General features: G+C 44.2%; 1 protein-coding gene across 1 annotated transcript in view; it reads left to right on the top strand.

The window, feature by feature from the left end:
* The window catches only part of MAMLD1 (mastermind like domain containing 1), an 87,072-nt gene that overhangs the window by 50,761 nt on the left and 17,235 nt on the right, over positions 1-19,076 (top strand). The window contains exon 2 of the mRNA XM_064159584.1: positions 714-2,417. Within this exon, the coding sequence (XP_064015654.1) occupies positions 714-2,417 (1,704 nt within the window). The remainder of the gene's footprint in view (positions 1-713; positions 2,418-19,076) is intronic.

The following is a 19,076-nucleotide window of genomic DNA, read 5'->3' as shown; positions in this document are numbered from 1 at the left end:
ATTTATATAACTGTATTTTGAAAACACTTCCATTTTTATGAATGAGTTGCAATCCTTCAAGAGAACAAAGCCCATACTGCCTTAGACTTAGGAGAATAAACAAAAAAAATAAGAGGTTTAGCTGTTATTTGCTGTTTCTGAGGTCTAAAACATCTGTGCTTAGGAAGCTGGGAAGTCTGTTTGGATAGCTAGTTGAGAATTTGCTTTGTTTTGGATTGTTTGGAAAGTATGCCAGTTATTTCAGATGTTCTGCCTATAAAGAATGTAAAACAATTTAGTTGTCTCAGGTCTGAATTTAATCTGAGCCACTGGCAGAAGGTCACTACATTCACTTCAGGATTTCATTCAGATCTGCCATTTAGACCTAAAAAATGTTACCATAAAAATGCTGGCATGTTTGTTATGCAAGGAGCATAATGTCTTAATTGAAATGGTACCAGAAACTATTTCAACAACTTCCATTACAGTTCACATGACAGTATTTTATAGCATTACATCTGTTTTAAGGCCAACATGTGAGATTTAGCCTTTGTCTGACTATAACTCTTTTAATTTCAGCAAAGTTTTACCTACTTAAATCCTGATTGAATTTGTCTCATATGATTGGGTTTTTAATTGTATGATTTAATTTTCTCTATCTCCAACCCAGTGCTGCACTGTGGAAGTAGAGACAATGCCAATAACTTGTTCCTTCTTCTTTTTTATTTTCACAGTTACAGGGATCCATTAAAAGAAAGCTGGAAGATGATAGCTCTCCTGCCTCCAGTGGTGTGCCTGATGTCGTTTTCCCAAGTGACAGTAAAAGACTTTGCCTTGACGATGTAAACCTTGCCATGGGTCAGGGTGCCAACCCCAGTGTGGCATGTCCAGAAATGCAAAGTTCTCCCTTCTCCAGCAGCCACAGTGCTTCTTCCCTGGGGGTCACAGGTCACCCAGTTCTCCTTGAAAGCAATCACATGAATGGTGGTGGCATCGGTTCCCCCTTCTCAGTGCCACCCAACACAGAAATAAATCCAAAGGGGTCAATAGCAGGGCAAAACAATAACATTGTCCACTATGATGAGAAAGGAAACAGCTTACAGTCTGTGGACCAAGAGCTGCAAGATCTATTGGAAGAGCTGACCAAAATGCCTGATCCTTCTCCCAACGACCTGGATCTGGAGAAGATTTTGTGCAGTAAGGCCGAAGAGCCACTTGGGCTGAGTCATTCTCAATCCAGCATAAGTAGCACTCCAAAATCCTCTCCACAGACTTCTCACTTGGAGAACCATGTTGCAAACAAAGATTTTTCTCCAGGCTGCAATCCAACCAGTGGAGGATCGCCTCAGATGAGACCATCATCTGCTGGAGCTAACTTCCAAGTCCCTGCCTCAAATAAACCTGCTGCATCCCCCATCTCTACAGCAGCTCAGAGCAAGAACCAGCCACCACCTATGCTTCCAGTACCCTTACCCAACATACCTGCCTCCAACTGGCATGCACAACAGCTAAAGCAGCTGGCAGCTAGCAAGCAGGTGTCTACTACTAAGCAACAAGTACAGGCTCCCAGCTGGCCAGCTATGTCTCCTCCTGGTCTCTCTCCACCTTACAGGGCAGGATCATCCCCACACCATCAACCTTTCAGTCCTCAAAATGTTATGGTGTCTGGCATGCCTGCTAATAATTTACCAGGAAACAACATTCAGAGTCCTCAAAACACTCTGCTTTCAAGCATGACTTCCAGCAGCACCCCATCCAATGGCCCTTCTCCTCCTTACGGCTCTGAGAAGCTCTCCAGTCCGGCTCTGAATCAGCAGCCCTTCAGCCCGCAGAGCTCCATGCTGCCCACCCTGACAGCAGCCAGCTTACCAGCCAGCAGCATTAAAAGTCCACAGAACAGCTTGGTTGCCAGCATGGCCTCCACAAATACTGGACCGTCTCCACCGTACAGGCCAGAAAAGCTGTCAAGCCCAGCTCTGCACCAGCAGCCCTTCAGTCCTCAAGGTACACTAATCTCTAACATCACTCCCACCAGCAACCCCACGAGTATGCAGAGCTCACTTTTTAAATCAATGACAACAAACCAGTCCAAAAATATGAACCTCATAATGCAACAGCCATCTAGTAGCTTACAGCCGGGTCTGGTGAATGAGAACCCTGTTAGCCAAGACCAGTTTTCTTTCAATAACACCAAACCACTGTCTCACTTTGCCTCAGAGTCAGCTACTCAAAAGATGTCACCTCTGACAGCAGGACAAGGGCAGCAATCCCTCATTCACTATCTCCAGCAGCAGCAGCAGCAGCAGTCTGCAGCCACGCAGCAGTCCCAGCAGACTAACAGCAGCCAGTTTCTCCAGCAGCAGTTCCGACAGCTGATGCAGCCACATCGGATGCAGAGGCACATGCAGCCTGCCACCTTGCCATCTCAAAGCAGACAGGTGAGAACATCTCTTCTGACTCGTAGGGCTTCTGGAAAAATACTGAGTCATTTGTTCTCTTATTTTTACTTTCTGTTTCAAATGCAGCATGGCTAAACTTCTGGGGTGTGCATGAGGCAATAACAGAGTCTGGTGCTATCACAGTAGCTGTTTCTTCAGCTGAAGTGCACTGTAATTCTAGCCTAGTGGAGAACTTGGTGCCATTAGGTGAGACACCTACTTCGTACCACTGAAAGAAATGAATTTTGTGTGTATAGCTGGCATTCTTATTTAGCTTATATTGTAAGCTGTAATGGTCCCATAATATGCTTACCTTTAAGTGAGAATGTTTTTTCCCCTTAGTGCCCTTCAGCAGATTCATCTCCATATTATGTTTCTGAGGCTAGAAAAGATCATGTGGGAGAGAAGTGAGTTTAACTTTTGAGTCCTTCCTGGACAGCAAGTCAAACAGTACAGCTCCTGGCAGACTTGAAATACTTGTTGCTAGCATATGCCAGAAGCAATGCCCTGCTTTGGATGAGGGCCATTCCCCACCCTCTGTTGATCTCTGATACCAACCAAGCTGGTAAATGCAGAACTGTGGTTGGCAGGAGTGGGGCACAACCCTGATTTCTCTGCAGCAACCTTATCCCAGAGACTCGAGGTTTGGTGTGAAGCACTATCTTCTATTGCTCTAGAGGAGAGAGATTTGCTGTGAATGGAGGCTTCAGAGCAAGGAAGGGATTGGGGATACAATCTGAGAGCAGCCTGAGTGTGAGGAATAAATAAATAGCTCTCTTTTTGTTAGGAAGAATAGTAGGAAACATTGAACCTCATCATCAAAGCAAGTGTCTTGTTAGGCTGAACCAACACTTGAAACAGAACCCTTCAAGCTGCTTAGCTGTCCACACAGGCACTCCATCAGCTCCTCGTGAAGGACTGAAACACTTCTCCCGGAGCAAACCACAGATACCTCTCTGAAGCTCTTCTAGGATCTGCTCAGAAGCGTGGTGCTTAGCTAGAGAATATTCTCCAAAGCCTGGGTTTCTTTGCTCTCCTTCCCTGCTAAGTGACTGGTTCTGTAAGTGACTTAGTGTAACCTTGTCCTGTAATAGCAGTGAAAAAGAATGGAATAGTTACTAAATGGCAGCTTCTTAGTGGTCATTCAAAGAGGTGTGTTTTCCACTGTGCCACTTTAGGGTCTATTCTCTACATTTTGCGTGCCAAATACTCCCTTGCCTACAATACAGCAGCTTAAACCAGACAGCTGGGAAGGACTGGTGACTTACTGAATTTGCTTATCCAAATATAACACACATATCTGTATAGCATATGTAGTTCACACTAAAGGATTATCAGTGAGAGGCCCCTGAGTCACCAAAAGTCTGGAGCAGTTTTGTTGCTTTAAGCTCACGAAGACCCTGTTTGTTTTCAGTAGGACTCAAATTAAACATGAAGTAGAGAGTCTTGCTGGGTTGGGATCCAGAAGTATGGATGGACACATGACAAAGTGAGCCTGCAACTTCTTGCACTACTATTGCCCATCAGATGGTTTAGGCTGGAGGCAGTGTGGGTGAAGAACACATTTTTGGTGGCTTTCTGCTGCATCTCAGATGATGGCTAGGAAGTTAACTGCAGGAGCATGATTGCTTTTGATCCTATGTCCATAACCTTTGAGCAAGTTTTTTTTTTTATTTCTTTCCTGGCTCCACTGCTGGGTGTGTGGAATTGCCACATCCCTGTTGGATTCCTGAGGTTTCCTGTGTCCTACTTTTCCCCTGCTTTGCATTTTTGTCTCACACCTCTGAACCCCCTACGTCATTGATTAGCCAAAAAAAAAAAGGGGGGGGGGAAAAAAGGCAAGAAATAAAAGTTGCTGCAGTGTTGGCCAAAACAGTCCCTCTTCCAGCAACTTTCCTAGTGCTCTGCCTGTGCTGCATTTTTACCTCACTCTCACCGTTGGAGAGAGTTGTTCTAATTTGGCAGCTATCATAAAGATCAAGGACAGTTAAGACAGTGATTACAGGTGATGAGCATTTTACATTTTCAGACTAGTTAGGTAAGCTTATGGTGCCTCCCTCATTTTACAAGGAAGACTTATTACAGTAATTATACACCAGATGACAGTGCTTCAGTTTTACAGCCTGTTGAGCTGCTGAAGAAAAATGGTGGATGTTCAGGAGTAGAACGTTTTGTTAGGTTTTGGTGACTTTGCTGCAAATGCCATAGAGGAAAATGGGCCTTGAGTGCTGTATTAGAAGAAAACTGACATGGGGAAAGTATTCTAGGTAGGAAACCTTAAAATTCTTCAATGCATGCTACATTTGAGTCTAGCTTGCAGATCTGTTATTTGTCTGCAGCAGATTTCTTACTTACGTTGAGATATTGATACTGACAGTTTGGACCCAACCTGCTGTGCACCAGTTTTGCTCCATTAGAGGAAAGTAGTCCCAATGGCTGTAGTTTGGATTTCCAGCAGTGTACCCGAGGCTGAATTTGATCTTTGCAAAATCTTGGTGCCAACTCTCTCCTGAGGCAGGTGACGAACAGGACTTTGCAAGCATACTGCAGTTGTTTCATTAGAAGTCAAAATATTAAAGATTCAGAAGACAGGGGAGACAATGTCTGCCTCTTCAAAGATTAGCTAATTTTCTGATGGAAAATTGTCCTTTTTAGTCTCATTCAGAAGAAATTTGCCTAAAGAGAAACAACAGTGCTCCCTGGAATGTTGTTTAGTGTTTAAAAGCCATCTCCTGACTCTGTGTGCGTTTGTAAATGTGACTAAAATTTAGAATAAGAGAGCATAGTGCTCTTTTTTCTTCTGAGCAAGAGGTGCAGCTTTGTACAGAAGAAGAATGTGGATGGTGGCCAGTTGGAGGGAGAACAATAAACCATGAAATTTGATCCTTGTAGCAGGCAGAGCAACATGGGGAAGAGAGCAGGGACTGGGACATAGACCCAGAGTGAGCTTTTTGCTGTTGTTTTAATGCTTGTTAAAGCAAAGGCTCCACATTCCCAAAGCTGGGTTACTGGTGGTGCCTCACAGATTCTACTGTTCTCATACTTAATGATGTATCTCTTAAGCGTAATCAGTCTGCATCCTAGATCCTGTATTGCCTGGACAACTGGCAAATCTGATAAGGGCTAATCTTTTTCCATCTGAAGCACTATGTCTTTATTGTTGAGCATTGATGGATATTGATTGAGGCCCTGACAGTTTGCATTGTGCAGTACTGCAGAGCCTGCTGGTGCTAACATCGCTCTTGTGGATACGTGCAGGTTTTCATTTTACTCATGTAGGACTGATGTTTGCTGACTGAAAAATATACTCACAAGGTCTGGACTCATAAATCCACAATATAAAGATGGCAGTAAATGCTGGGGAGTCCAAGACAGTCTCCAAGCCTACCACATAGTGTTTACTGGGCTTAAGCTTAGCCACTTGACTTTATTGGCAGGTTTTGGGTGCATGAAAGTCAGCATTTGCCCAGGCGGGTTGAATAATTTGGCATCTCCCTGATTTTCGTGTCTAAATAGTTTGTACTTGCAGATCTTCTATTCTGGCATGTCAGATACATTGGGCTTAATTCTGCCTTCAGCAATGCTGATACATCACCACTTCCAGAAGTGCTCTTCTTTCACTCCCACCAGTTTCAGAACAGACACAGGTCTTTGTGACCAGAAAGGAGGGTTCTTCTGAAGGCAGGAAAACGAGCTGGTGATCTGTGCACTTAAACTCAGGCTGGAATCAAAGAAACCCTTTGGGTGGCCATTACATTTGCAAGCCCAAATTTGCCCGAGTCAGACTCTGAGAGTCTCAGGGAGGACGGCTCAGTGCTCTGTGTGTAACATCCTGCAAACCAAAACACGACTGAAAAAGTTGTTTTGTTTTGTTGGGGGATGTAGCTAATAAATAGCCATTGTTTGGTGGGACACAGTGTGCGTCTCTGAGCTCTGCTTGCACTGTAGGAACCAAATGTGCTATTCTTAGAGCACTCTGCATTCCTGCTTACACCCAGATAGTTGTATACTGGATTGTGAGTGAAGGGTGTATTTGCTTAGCTCCACTGCCAACAATGATGGTAGAGGGGAAATGATAGAAGAGACAGAGAGAAAATAATATTATTTGCAGTAAAGTTTCTGTATTTTGCTGCACGTGGACTGCCTGTGAGACAGTGAAGAGTGTGCTCAGGACAGAAAAGAAGCATCTGAAAAGGACTTAACTGTTTCTTTAACCACAGTGAAGAGTGTGCTCAAGACAGAAAAAAAATCATTTGAAAAGGACTTGACTGTTTCTTTAACCATGGTAAAAGCAGCAATACAGTATCTGAGTTGGCAGAGTAAATTATAGGTTGCAGAGAAACAGCAAAACCCCTGAGCTAGATTAAATATACCAAGGGGGAAAAAAAATGAAACAAAAAATCTTGTTTCTGAGCATGAGTTTTCTAAATACAGAAACAAAACTGAAGAAGAAATGCACTGTTGTAAAGAGCAAACTGACCCAGAGCTTAGATGTCAAAGGGTAAATAAATACAATGGCATACAAAATACAGCTTTTATTAATACAAACAGAAACGTTCATGCCACAGACTGATTGCTGGGTGTTCTATGTTATGTGAAATTATTTCTGCCTGTGGAAAGTCAGCACACCATGCCTGCTAGGTGAGGCTGCTCTGATTCAGCAGCACTTTACATTCATAAGCTCAGATGCTGATTGAGAGTTTAGAAAAGCTGAGAATGCAGCCCATAGCATCTGAGTATATGCAGTCCTCTTGCTAGTATAGGGGAAAATCATATTTTATTTGGCACTTCTAAGATGTCACAAGGAGTCTTTCTAACACATGACACAGCTATGGTATCATGTATTATTAATTAGAGCAAAAGTACTGGTCAAACTTCATCTGCAGCTTCAAACCCCTCCTCCACTCCTTCCTTCCTTCCTTCCCTTTTCCTTAAGTGTTAAATCCACTTTGAATGAGGTCCTGCTGGTATTTTCCCCCTTCCCTTTTCTCTTTTCTTTTTTTTTTCTCCACAGTTCTCACTTTTTTCCCCTTTTTTCCTTCTTTTCCTGTTTTTTTTTTTCCTTTTCTTTTTCCTCCTCTTCCCTGTTTCTATCTCTGTCTCTTTCCTCTTCCTTTCCCTTTTTTTCACAAAAAAAAAAAGTTTATAAAATAGTTTTGGTTTTGGCTTTTTTTTTACTAATGCAGTGGAGAAGAAAACAGATTTGATTTCAAAGAGCAGTGGTAGCACAATACTGAAGCAAAGCCTTTGAGGGAGTGGAGAGCTTTTGAAGGCAAAGCAACAAGCCCTTCAGCTAATTAAGTGCCCTTGAATAGGCGAATAAAGGAAGCTGGTGATGAATCTAGATTACAGAGAACACTAAGGCTGAGCCTGGATTTTGACCTCTCCACAGATGTAAAAACATCTTCCTGAATGGTCATTTCTGAATTTATATTTATCTGTTCACTTGCAACTGAGTTTTGATACTTTTCTTTTCAAACTCGGAGATGCTCCCTTCTCTCGGTAGAGCCTGAAAGGAGCTTGCCTTTCCCCTTCCTCCCCTGTGAATAAGATAAGGTTTGCCAAAAATGGAGTAAACTTTTGGAAAGAAATTAGCTGTTTGGCCTCAACGTGACAACAGTGACACAAATTTTGCAGAAATACAGTAATGAAGGTAAAAACCATGGCTCATATCTGATCTTTGTGGCTCATTGCCCTTTTGCATCTCTTGTCTTACTCTGTTAGATTACAGGGATTTGAAAACAACTCCCTGTTGTAGTGGAACCCTTGTAGACAGGTCTTAGCCTTCCCAGATCTTTGGGTTTTATATTAAGATGTTTAGAGGCATTGGGATCTGTAGCAGCTCTGCCTAATGCACTCAGTCATTCCTTCCAGTCTAGCTATGTGTTGTGCTGAAAGCTCTTTTGGACACCACATAGCACCATCATTAGGGAAAGCAATCTGCAAAGAAGAAGGTTGTAAATAGGCCAAATCCTTCTGAACACTGCGTGGGGAGCATCCTCCCCACATCCTCCCCTACCCTTACCCTTCTGGACCTGAAATCTATGTGGACACTGCATCAAAGCGTTTTCCTCAATCCATCTGAGTCTTTCCCTTAGTTATGGCCCATTTAATAAAGATGTGTTGCCAGTAATTTAGCACTGAAGACACAAACAAATCTATGAGAATCTCATGCTGGATGAAATAAAATCCACCTGGAAAGCAGAGAGAGACTCAATAGGTACTATAACCACCAGCATGGGGTGCTGGGAGGTGTTCAAAAGAGGAAGTTGTTGTGTACTGTGAACATGTAGATGGAAATGTGAGCTATCCCAGAGAAATTTAGGACAAGGCACTGATGGCCTGCTTTTAACGCCCAGGACACAGGCTGTGTGTCAGTGCTGTATCCTCCCCATTCCACTCCTAGCAGGGCTGGACAGCCGTGAGCTGAGCAGTGGATAGTGTGTCATTGCACCATGGGTTCTACATTAGCTCTAAAAGCCCTCCCCTTGTCTTTGTGGTTTTGAGCTTTACGCAGCAGACACTTGTTTCCTGCTGCTCCACAGTGTGGGGTGGAAGAAGACTTTTTCTCTCAAAGGTGTAGGGAAAGCAGTGGTACCACTCTAAGAAGTGTCTGATTCTTTTGATGTTAAGCTATGTTGTTAGACCCATTTGTACCAAAACCACCCTTGTGCTGCCAGCCTAGGCAAGCAATTTCCCTTCACTTTTCTAAGCAGCTTGGTAGCAGTGTTCACACATTTTCCTGGGCTAAACATTGGCTGAATCAGACCCCAACTGCAGATTTTCTTGCTTGCTTTTTTTCCAAGTAACCCATTTTGCTTTCTTTATTAAAAGGAAAAAGGAGAGAATCCATCCACATGCAGAAATCTTTCATTTGTAAGCAGCTGAACAAAAATGCTTGAAAGGTTTGAACGTGTTTGGGTTTGTTTGTTGTTTTTTTCTCAACAGTGCCCTTAAATACAATGAAGTAATAGAAATCCTGGGAATCTAGGCAAAGATTTAGGGAACTTCTCAGTGTTTGGCTTCTTACTGAATGCCATAACTTGCTTCTGTGTATCACAAGATGCCCAGTGGTTAGCGATGGGTAGGACACACTACTTGCATCCTCACAAGTCAGTGCACCCACAGTTCTTACATTGAAAAGGTGTGTTCGTGGCTTGGCATGCTGATGAATAGCAATGAGGAAATGGTTTCCATGACCTTACTGCACACCTAACTTGCTTTGCCTCTGCTGTAAATTCCCATTAGTATCAGAACATCTTAATTCCATTTGTTTCCTACGTTTGTAGAAGATAGGTTTGTTCATTGTCTCTACTTTCTGAGTCTTTCTTCCTAAATGGCAGCTTGTGAGCTTATTTTGAGCTAAGAGCAGGGTGGCTTTCAGAAAACATGCTCACTCTCTAAAAGCATGTCCTTCTTACTAACTCAGATTTGATGCCTAAATTAATACTTTGTATTAATACCTTTTGTTGTCCTTGTGATACTGTACCCTTGATTTGGGGGTGGGGGGGGTGTGATTTCTACCGAGTATTATTGCCCTGTAGTAGTCTAAAATCACATCTGTGTTCCACAAGGCCGAAACAGTTTCAGAACCAAAAGTCTAATTTAACAATTAGGATAAAAAGCAAACAAATAAACGAGTCCCTCAGATGCTGTTAAATCATGTGCCTGGCGCCGGCCGGCAGTTCAGCAGGGTGGGGTGACTGGAGCAGCCTACTTTGTCCTGCTTTGCTCCTCTGCCTTTTTTGCCTCGCTGCAGTAAACGCTGCACACAAAATAAAAAGTACAAGCATGTTTTGTTTCGGATGCAATACCTAGAAATAACTTTCCTGGTAAAATGAACTCGGTATCTTTTCTTTTTCTTGGGCATTTTGGAGAAATTTCAGTGTGTGGGTGGGGGAAAACAAAGCCGTGGCTGTAAACAGGAACTGATATTGTCTCTGTGCCTGAATGGGGAGAGAAACTGAACTGGCCTCCGTGGTTCCCTCGTACATCTGCGAGTCTGGAAACACTGGGATGATTCACAGTTTGCTGATTAATACGGGAGCAAGCAAAATGGTGTGAATTAACGGCCATTACAGAGCTGTGCTGGATGGCAAATATCCCCGTAGAACAAATGATGTTTCACAAAGATTGCTTAGAGGAAGAGGTAATGGGTCTTAAATACAAATTAGAAGTGGTCCCATCAAAGCTGTTAACATTAAGGTTTAAAAGCCAAACACTGTTATGAGCTGTCTTCAAAAACTGTACATTTAGGAAGCATATCAGTCTGTGTGTTGGCTGTGTAATACTTCTGTCTTCAGCACTTTGGACTTTTTCAAGCAGGCAGCACTAATAATTGATTGAAATCCACAATCAGAACATAGAAGCTCTTTTTAGGGCTCTGAAGGCTAATCACTCTGTTATGTGTGCATTTTAAAGTTAATGATTTTTTATATAGCATGTATAAAGGCAAATGCTATCAGGCCATAAAAGCAGTACCGTTACCAAAATGTAATCCTCTATTACAATTTAACCCTTTGCATGTAGGACTGTTAAGAGAAGAAGATAGGAGATACATTACTTAAGCATAAATGATGGTCTCTCTACAGCCAGCAAAATTATTTCTTACTGAAGTGATAAAACTGCCCTTGGGTCAGTGTTGGACAGATGCAGATGTGAATGCAGGGTATGGACAAGCTGTGCTGAGATCTGTTTTCCCATTACAGGACTGCTAAGAGACCCACAAGGAGGGTTAAGCCCTGTAATGTAGACAAAATAGTGTGATATACCAGTCTAAGACATTACATGAACAGCTTGATCTTGTAAAGATTCAAATACACACACACACCCCTAAATTTATGCAGTAGGAGGTCATTCCAGGACGACTACAGGGTTATTTCTGAGAGCAGAGTGAATCATGTATGTGTATAGTCTTTGTGTGCTCAAGAACAACCAAAGGTGGAGGAAAAGGATGCAGCAAAGGGCACAGTGGTCACTGGCAATGGCATATTGGTGCTGTGACCAAAAAAAAAACACCAAAACAAAAAGAGACTTAGAAGTTCTGATGCATTTGTTCCTGCTTCAGTTCAAGTTTACATTTGAATTATTTTTGGCTTTTCTGGGAGTTAACACCAGCATTTTGTAAGCATGCCAAACTTGGAGTAAGTTTATGTTTTAATCAGTCCAGTGATTATTTGCAGTCTTGTGGGGTATGTTTTTTATAGTCATGAATTACAGAACCAAAATCTGCCCCTTGTAGGAGGAAAAGCTGCCTTCTCCTCACAGGCACAGCAATAAGAGGAAGGGGGGGGGAGGGGGAATATCTGTTAAGATTTCCCCCCTTCTCTCTTGTGATTGGAGGCTGCTAATGTTACTGTGCGTCCTCCCTTTCCAGAAAGATGAGGCCATCCTATCCTGAGATACCAGTATTGTGTATCTCTGTCATAAACAAATCTCTTTCTCTCAGTACTTATTTACTTGGGGCTTTCGGAAGCTTCTCTTTGCATAGTAAATGTGTTTAATATTTCCTCTACTCCCTGGCACTATTAAGTATAAACTGTTACTGCACTGGAATGAAGGGTAGTTTACACGGCACTCGGATTTGACAGTCTGTTTTCCTTACCAGCGCTCTGCAGGGCGTGTTTAAGCACTGAATGAATGATCGGGTGAGCATTTTTTGTTGTTGTTGTTTCGTACAACCCCCTTTTTCTCCTCCTTTTCGACTCAGTCAGCACACTTTCCAGAGCAGCATTTTAGTTTTCTACGTGGAAATGAGATGTTTAGCAGAATAGATGCATCACAAGGATGAGGTAATTTTTTCTCCTTTCCCTCTTCTCCCAAGAGATACCCTGTGACTTCCTCTATTAGTCCATTAATCGCCGTGCCTCAAAACTGGGTTTGATCAAAGGAGGGGAACGAGGTTGAAAAGTGCAGATTCTGGCAGTTGACTTGGCTGTTTAGACTCCCTGCTGAGCTCATTTAGAGCTGGAATTAAGCTATTCCTGCTGTATGTTTCGTCCTTGGCTCGGCGATAGTGCTATGCCCAGTGCGGTGCTGGGGAGTGCTGAAGGCAGCGTGGCTGAACCCAGCCTGCACCAGCGAGCAGCCTCCAGAAGCCAAAGGAGCTGAACCTCCCTGTGCCAGGAGAAAGCTGAGTAATCTTGTCCTAGTTTGATAAGAAGGTCTGTGTTTAGATTGCATTCGTTAGTCCACTGCAGGAAAAGTTAACTGACGGTGTCGGGGTCAGTATTGATGATTCTGCGTTGTTTGATTTAAGCATCAGGTTTGTGTCTCTTGCAGCTCTTTACTGATCTTGGAGTGTGCTATGAGTGGGAGGGAAAGAATTTTTTTTCAGTGTAAATGGGAAACTTGTAAACAACATGAAGTTCCTTGTAAAAGTTTTCTTCATGAATGTAATGACTCACTTAAGAAAGACATTCATTTTAATGCCTATTTATATGTGCAGTTAGAAACTGGTGCTGTTTTCTGCCCTTAATAGTCTTGTTGGTTCTTGTTTGCTTAAGGCGAAAATGCAGACTGCCCGTACCTGCGTTGTTTGCTGCAGATTAACATCTGATTTTGCAATCCTTACACATCTCAAATTCCTACTGATGTAACCAGGAGTTACAGGTTCTCCAGGAATAGTGGCAGGCTCTTGATGTCATTATTTGTGATCCTGCAGCTCCCCAAAGTGTGTTGATGTTTCTAAAACAGAGGTAGACGCATTTGGTGTGTAAGTTCTTACCTCATTTAAGTGAGTTGTTGTTAGTGAAATGCGGGTGGTATTCTATTATCAGAAGATATTATGTATTTAATGGTTTAAGAGTGCCTAAGGTCAGCTAGAACAGAGAAATGCTGATAACATCACCACAGACTGTGTGATGGTCCTGAAATGTGAGCAAATCTTCAACTGAAAAAAGTTTTGCTGGCCATATCGGAATTTTCACATAGTTTAAGGCTGTCAAAAATCCCCAACATTTGTCTAACTAATTGGGAAACAAAGAATGAAACGAAAGACCATTTAATAAGAAGTTTTTATTAAGAAAAGGAAAAATACTAGCAGCGTGTGGAGAAATGGGCAAATCCATTTCGTGCCCAGTTCAAAGTCTGAGCGTTTCTTACATGGGTGGCACATATCTATATTTCTATACATTTCAATTTTAAAGAGAACCATCACCTTCATCAGGGATCTTGTGTAGAATAGGATCAGAAAGGAGCTCCTGACTTGCATTTGCTGCTCCATTCTAGGTTCATGTGTAGAACTGCTGTGCTTTCATTTACGCAGGTTTCCTCTCATTTCTTATTTTATAAAGCTTTTGTCACTATGTTGAGCTGGAATCTTGCTCTCTCTCTAACCCCCTCCCCCTCCCCCCCTTCTGCTTATGATAACAGTGAGGCTTTTCAGAAGCTAAAATGCTGTCTAGTTTCATGTAAAATACTCGGGGTTTGCCTACTTCTGCCTGGATTAAGCTAGGGGGAGGGTACTTACCTGCTGTCTTCTTGTCAAATTTAACAAAGGTGAAGTTGAATTGTGTCCTCGTGTCCTAACAGAGACTATTTTCTCCTTCTCACTGGGTACTAAAAGGCTTTTACTACGGCACTTACATTTTCCAAGTCAGAATTTTGCCAATTTCTGAGGAAATAGCAGAACAAGTACCAGTTTAGACATGCCAGAAGGAGTCCTGAACCATGGATTATAAACTGAAACAGTTGGCCAGAATAAGGAATTAAAGTAATCCCTGATACTAGGAACATGAAAAAGAGATGACCTTCTGTATATGTCCTGCGTGAGTTGCACTTGTAGGCTCCCCTTTATCATTGTTCCCCCTGTACCTTTAGTATGCAGAAAACAAAGCCCAGACATGAAGCAGGGAAACTGGAAGGCATGCTTGCAAATCTTACAGACTTAAAATGCATTGTCTTTTAAACTGTAGTTCGTGATTGGAATGACAGGAAGGAAGTGAGCAGAAAACATCCCATTCTATCTCTATATAAAATCTTGCTTGTGAAAGATACAGTTACCACAATAATGATCAGTCGCTAATTGATTCATTGTGCTGGGAGACAAGTGCTGAGCGGAGGAGCCAGCAGGGTCATTTTCTTGCTCCAGCTCCACTTTGGTTGTTTGCTGAGGAAGGGCAGGAGAGGGTTATAAAGCTGCTGCCACTACATTCAGTGCATGTTTTTCTCAGAAAAGAAGAGACACCGCCAGCCAAGATCTCTTTCCTTTGGAAATTGTGGCTGGGAAGGGCCCCTTTGGCTCGGCAGACAAAGTGGGCAGTCAGACAGCCCCTTTCCTGAATCCCAGGCAGGCACCAGACGGCTGAAGGAAGAGAGGCACCAGGCTGAATTAGATTGCCTCCTGCTTTGGACAGTACGGCAGAGGCAGGCTTAATTGCTTTGCAGCTGTTCATTTTTTCCCCTTCTCCCTCCCTTGCCCTCCTCACCCTCCTCCCTGCTGACCCCTGTGGCAGCTGCAGCTGCAGCCCCAAGGAAACCTCCCAAACTCAGGGAGAAGTGTCAAACGGTTCTGGACTCTTTTATCAGCCTTTACAGCCTTCCCTCAAGTCCAGCAGCAAATGGGAACAGAAAGGGAAGTACTACAAGGGGGCGGGGGCTGGGGGGCAGAGGGAATCCTTTTCATTGTAACCTGGTAACTTCTCGCTTTTTGCATGGGTTAGTGTGTACGCTGGTTTCTGAATGCTGAGGGGCAGACTGGGGCAAGGACAGGGCAGTGACAGGCAGATGTCTCTGGTGATATGCTTTCAGGAGAGCAGGTGAGTGTCAAGGCAGGTCCTAGCACCCTGAGTGGACCAACTGGGAGAGCCTTCGAATGAGCCCCTGCGATGTGGCACTCCCTGCAGCCGGATTACAGCGCGTTTGAGATTTCCTCTCTGAAGCTGCAATGCTGTTTACGGAGATCTCCCAAACTGCTGCCCAGCAGCCTGCATGTCAATTGAGGTTGGTTTGGTGGTGCACTCACCAGTAAAAGATCCTCAACTCTGTCATGTTCTTGACTGGACGCTATTACAGGAAAATATTTTTTGAACCTCAGAGAACTTGCAGGGGTCTCCATCCCTCAAAACTGGCTCCTCAGGCTAGACTTCTGCACACTTGCAGGTATCTCATAATCCCAAACTGTTTGAACCTCGTGTTTGTGCAGGAAACAGAGTTTGTTTTCTTAATTGCTTTCAATCCACTCTGGATTTAAAACTTTTAAAACATGTTTCCATGCCTTAGCAATGAGGCTGCAGCCAGCCTTCAGCTCACCTGCTCTACAGAGAGAGGCTGCTCAGTCTGCCTTCCTGGGTCCTCCAGCCGCAATGTCAGGCTAACCCAATTCTGCAGCTGGTATCAAGTGCCAGAGGCAAGCTTTGTAGATGTCTCTTTAATTCCTGCACTTGTAGAACTTAGTGTATATTTTCCCTCCAGTTCCACTGACTCATACGGTCCTTGGGGGTGGAGGCAGGGAAAGAACAAGGCGGCTATAACCTAGGTCTAATTTACTCATCTGGTAAAGCCAGTCATCAATGAGCCTTTCCCCTCTCTGTCCACAAAGATAGTCCTTCTTGGGAGCCTATTTGGCCTCCCAGTTATAATTACAGCATCAGTAGTTTCGTACTTGACTGTTCTCCTAAGTTAACTGCATCTCCTCTGCCTGGGTGTCGTGTCTGGGTGCTAGCACTAGAATGTGGAATGCGCGCTGAGCCGACAGCAGGGCGCAGGGCACGCAGCACGCCGGGCATGCAGCATGCCATTCGGGAGCACGGGCTGCCGTGGCACCCTCAGCTCCGTGCTGGACGTTCCTGCTGCTTCTGGTTTATGATACCCTTAACAGCATAAAGCAGGACTTGAGGTGGGGGCTAGTGCAGGGTTTTGGCATGCTTTTTTTAAAGCACACAGCTGTAACGGAGATCTTTGCTCAGGGCTGGTGGAGAGCTCAGAGCTGGAGGGTGTCATTCCTGGAAAGGTAGCGCAGCTATCAGCTGCTTTGGTGGTGGTCAGAGGGATTTGCGTCTGTAGAAATGGATTTAGAAGAAAAGTACAGGAGCATGTCAGTGACTTTCCCCCCCTTATTTTAATCTAGTCAACATGCAGCCTACAATAGCTCTGCCAGTTAGATTTGAATTCAAACCGGCTCCACAAGGTACAAAGGCTCTGGAGCCTCCTGGCAGAGAGCGGAAATCCATTGTGGCGTCCTGATTAGTGCTGGTGAAATCGGAAACCTTTCTCGGGGCAGATAACAATCTCGCAAATGAAAATATAACCTGTTAATCCTGAATTTTAACAAGGATGGTTATGCAACTTCAGGCCAAATCCGGGATGTGTTCTAGCCCTGTGCTCCTTGGTCAGAGAGGATTTGCTGATAGGGAAGAGTGGGATCGTACCCTCACAGAACTCTCTCCCAAAAGCACCCATGCTTTATGCTAGCTTTGTGGCCAGAGGCAGGAGGAGTGGTGCTGAGGGGCGAGGCTCAGCGCAGAAGTTGGGATTCACATGTTGGGGCTAAACCCACTGAATCTCTTGGCTCAAGTTTCTTAAGACGGAGCCTCTGTTTAATGTTCCTCCCCGTGCTAGTTGCTGCTGCCTAAGGAGGGGTGATCTGGCTGGGGCCAGGGCCATCCATGCTTTTGGAGTCCCATAATAGTCCCTTTAATTATGGGTAACAATAGGTTCTGTTTTTTCCTATGTTAATAACAAGTTGTGGGGTATAAATAACTCTGCAATTAAAACAAGCCACCTAACGATTTACCATTTGACACCTATGCAGTCTGCTGGAGCCTTGTCTCTGCGAGGAGTTTGTTCTCCTGCCCTGGATATTCTATAATGGTTTTACAAAGAGCACGTGGATGCTCCAGTCATTAAGAAATGCCAACCGAGGTACACTGTGGCACTGGGGAGCAGAGAACAAATATCTATGCCTCTGCCGAGGCTGTGGAGAGCTCTCCCTTCAGATGTGCAGCCATGGTTTGTTTGACTGCTTCTGTACTTTTGCTTTTAAAGAACACAATTGGGACTGCTTTATCCATCTGCTCCTCCAGTGACTTTGGAATGCCTGTTGATAAGAGGAGCGCATGTGTGGCTGTGTCCTGCAGTCTGTGAAACACCTCTGCTGTGCTTGGATATTAGCAGGTACATGAGATGCTGCATGTCCCTTGCTTTGTGCATTTTGAAGAGCCAGCCTAAAGGTAAAAATACATGTAAATAGGCCTGGGGACTGCAGTCACAGGGGCCCTGGGGAGAGGGGAATTCACCTCTGTGTTCAGTGGGAGACATGGAGCACCATCTCCCACTTCTGAGACTGGCTGTGATGTGTTTGATGTGGAGCCTAAGAATGGAGTTGCTTAAATACACAAGTGTGCCTAGAAATGTAAAAATAAAAGCAGTGCTATTTTAAGACTCTAGAATCAAGGATTATAAATAGCCTAGCTGCTGTGTTACTCCTGGCTGGGTGTGTCGGTCTTAAAACATCACCACAACTGTCACTTCCCTTTGAAGCAGCTTGTCAGCTAATGACTGTGGCAGTGGAGCCTCCTCTGCATCTCCATGTTCTCTTGATAAGCACAGGTCAATGATAAGGTGCTCCTCAGGCTGACGTGTCCATCACACAAGCCGCTGCTTTGCTGGCTGGAGCCTGCAAGCACGCACAAACGGAAAGGTGGGTGCTGTGGAGCTGGGATTCAGTGGTGGGAGGCAGCACTGGCTGGGTAAAGCAGAGCTCACTGCTAACCACAAGCTGTGGAGCTGGGGCTGCTGAATCACAAATGCAAGGCAAAATAATTACATGATGAAGTGCTGCTTTGGGACTTGTGACTTACAGGTTTGGCCCTTCTCTGTTATCAGCCTTCCTCTGTGTATGGTTGGGATTCATTATGCTCTGCCATCCTTTAGGCTCCTTCTGTGACCAGTGGAGGAAAAGATCTTTAGAAAGTAATTCTACCCCACCCTAATGTGTACCTGTGAGATGTGATGGATGGCCAGTGGTGAGGGAAGCCTGGATGACACGGTTAGGCTTGGCCCGTGTCTGCTGGAGGTACCTTTATTCACAGCTGCGGAGATCCAGTATACAAAAGTGTGGGAAGTTGAAAGTCCTGTAGGTACCTTAAATAGCTGACTTCTGTCTCAGAAAGCATCTCCCTTTCAGTCCGGTTTTCCAGTATGTTAGCTGGAAAGAAGTACCTCTGATGGTGATCCACCACCTCAGTACCGCTGGCGAGCCGCTGGGGGACAGGCTCCTCTCCGGCAGCTGTTTCCAACAGGAATTCTGGCTGACTCCAGCACCAGTAATGACATGTTTATTTGCAATATATGGAGCCAGGAGACGTCTCTGGGTGATAGGGATCTGGAGGCTAGTAAACAAAAGAAGGCAAGGTTGCAGCTCGAACTCTTAAGAAGGCTTTTTAGGGTCTAAAGAAAACAACTATAAAACCGAAGAATGAGGTGTTCCAAAGGGTCTGCAGTGGTGTACCTCAGAACAAGGTGCAAATGTATCTGCCAAGCTCCTGCACTGGTAAGATGCCAAAATTTAGGTTATTCCTACGGGGAGCTCTAAACAGCCTGTACCCAGAAAGCGTGTGGGGGAGAAGAGCTTCTTTGCCACTCCTTTCTTTTCGTAATAGATGGAAAGGGGCCAGGAATCTCTCCTGGTGTGGCTGAGTCTTCCTCAGGATGGGGGAG

The sequence above is a fragment of the Pogoniulus pusillus genome, chromosome 19 (genome assembly GCF_015220805.1).
Source record: "Pogoniulus pusillus isolate bPogPus1 chromosome 19, bPogPus1.pri, whole genome shotgun sequence".
NCBI classification, from domain to species: domain Eukaryota; kingdom Metazoa; phylum Chordata; class Aves; order Piciformes; family Lybiidae; genus Pogoniulus; species Pogoniulus pusillus.
This window is presented reverse-complemented; position numbering and strand designations above follow the sequence as displayed.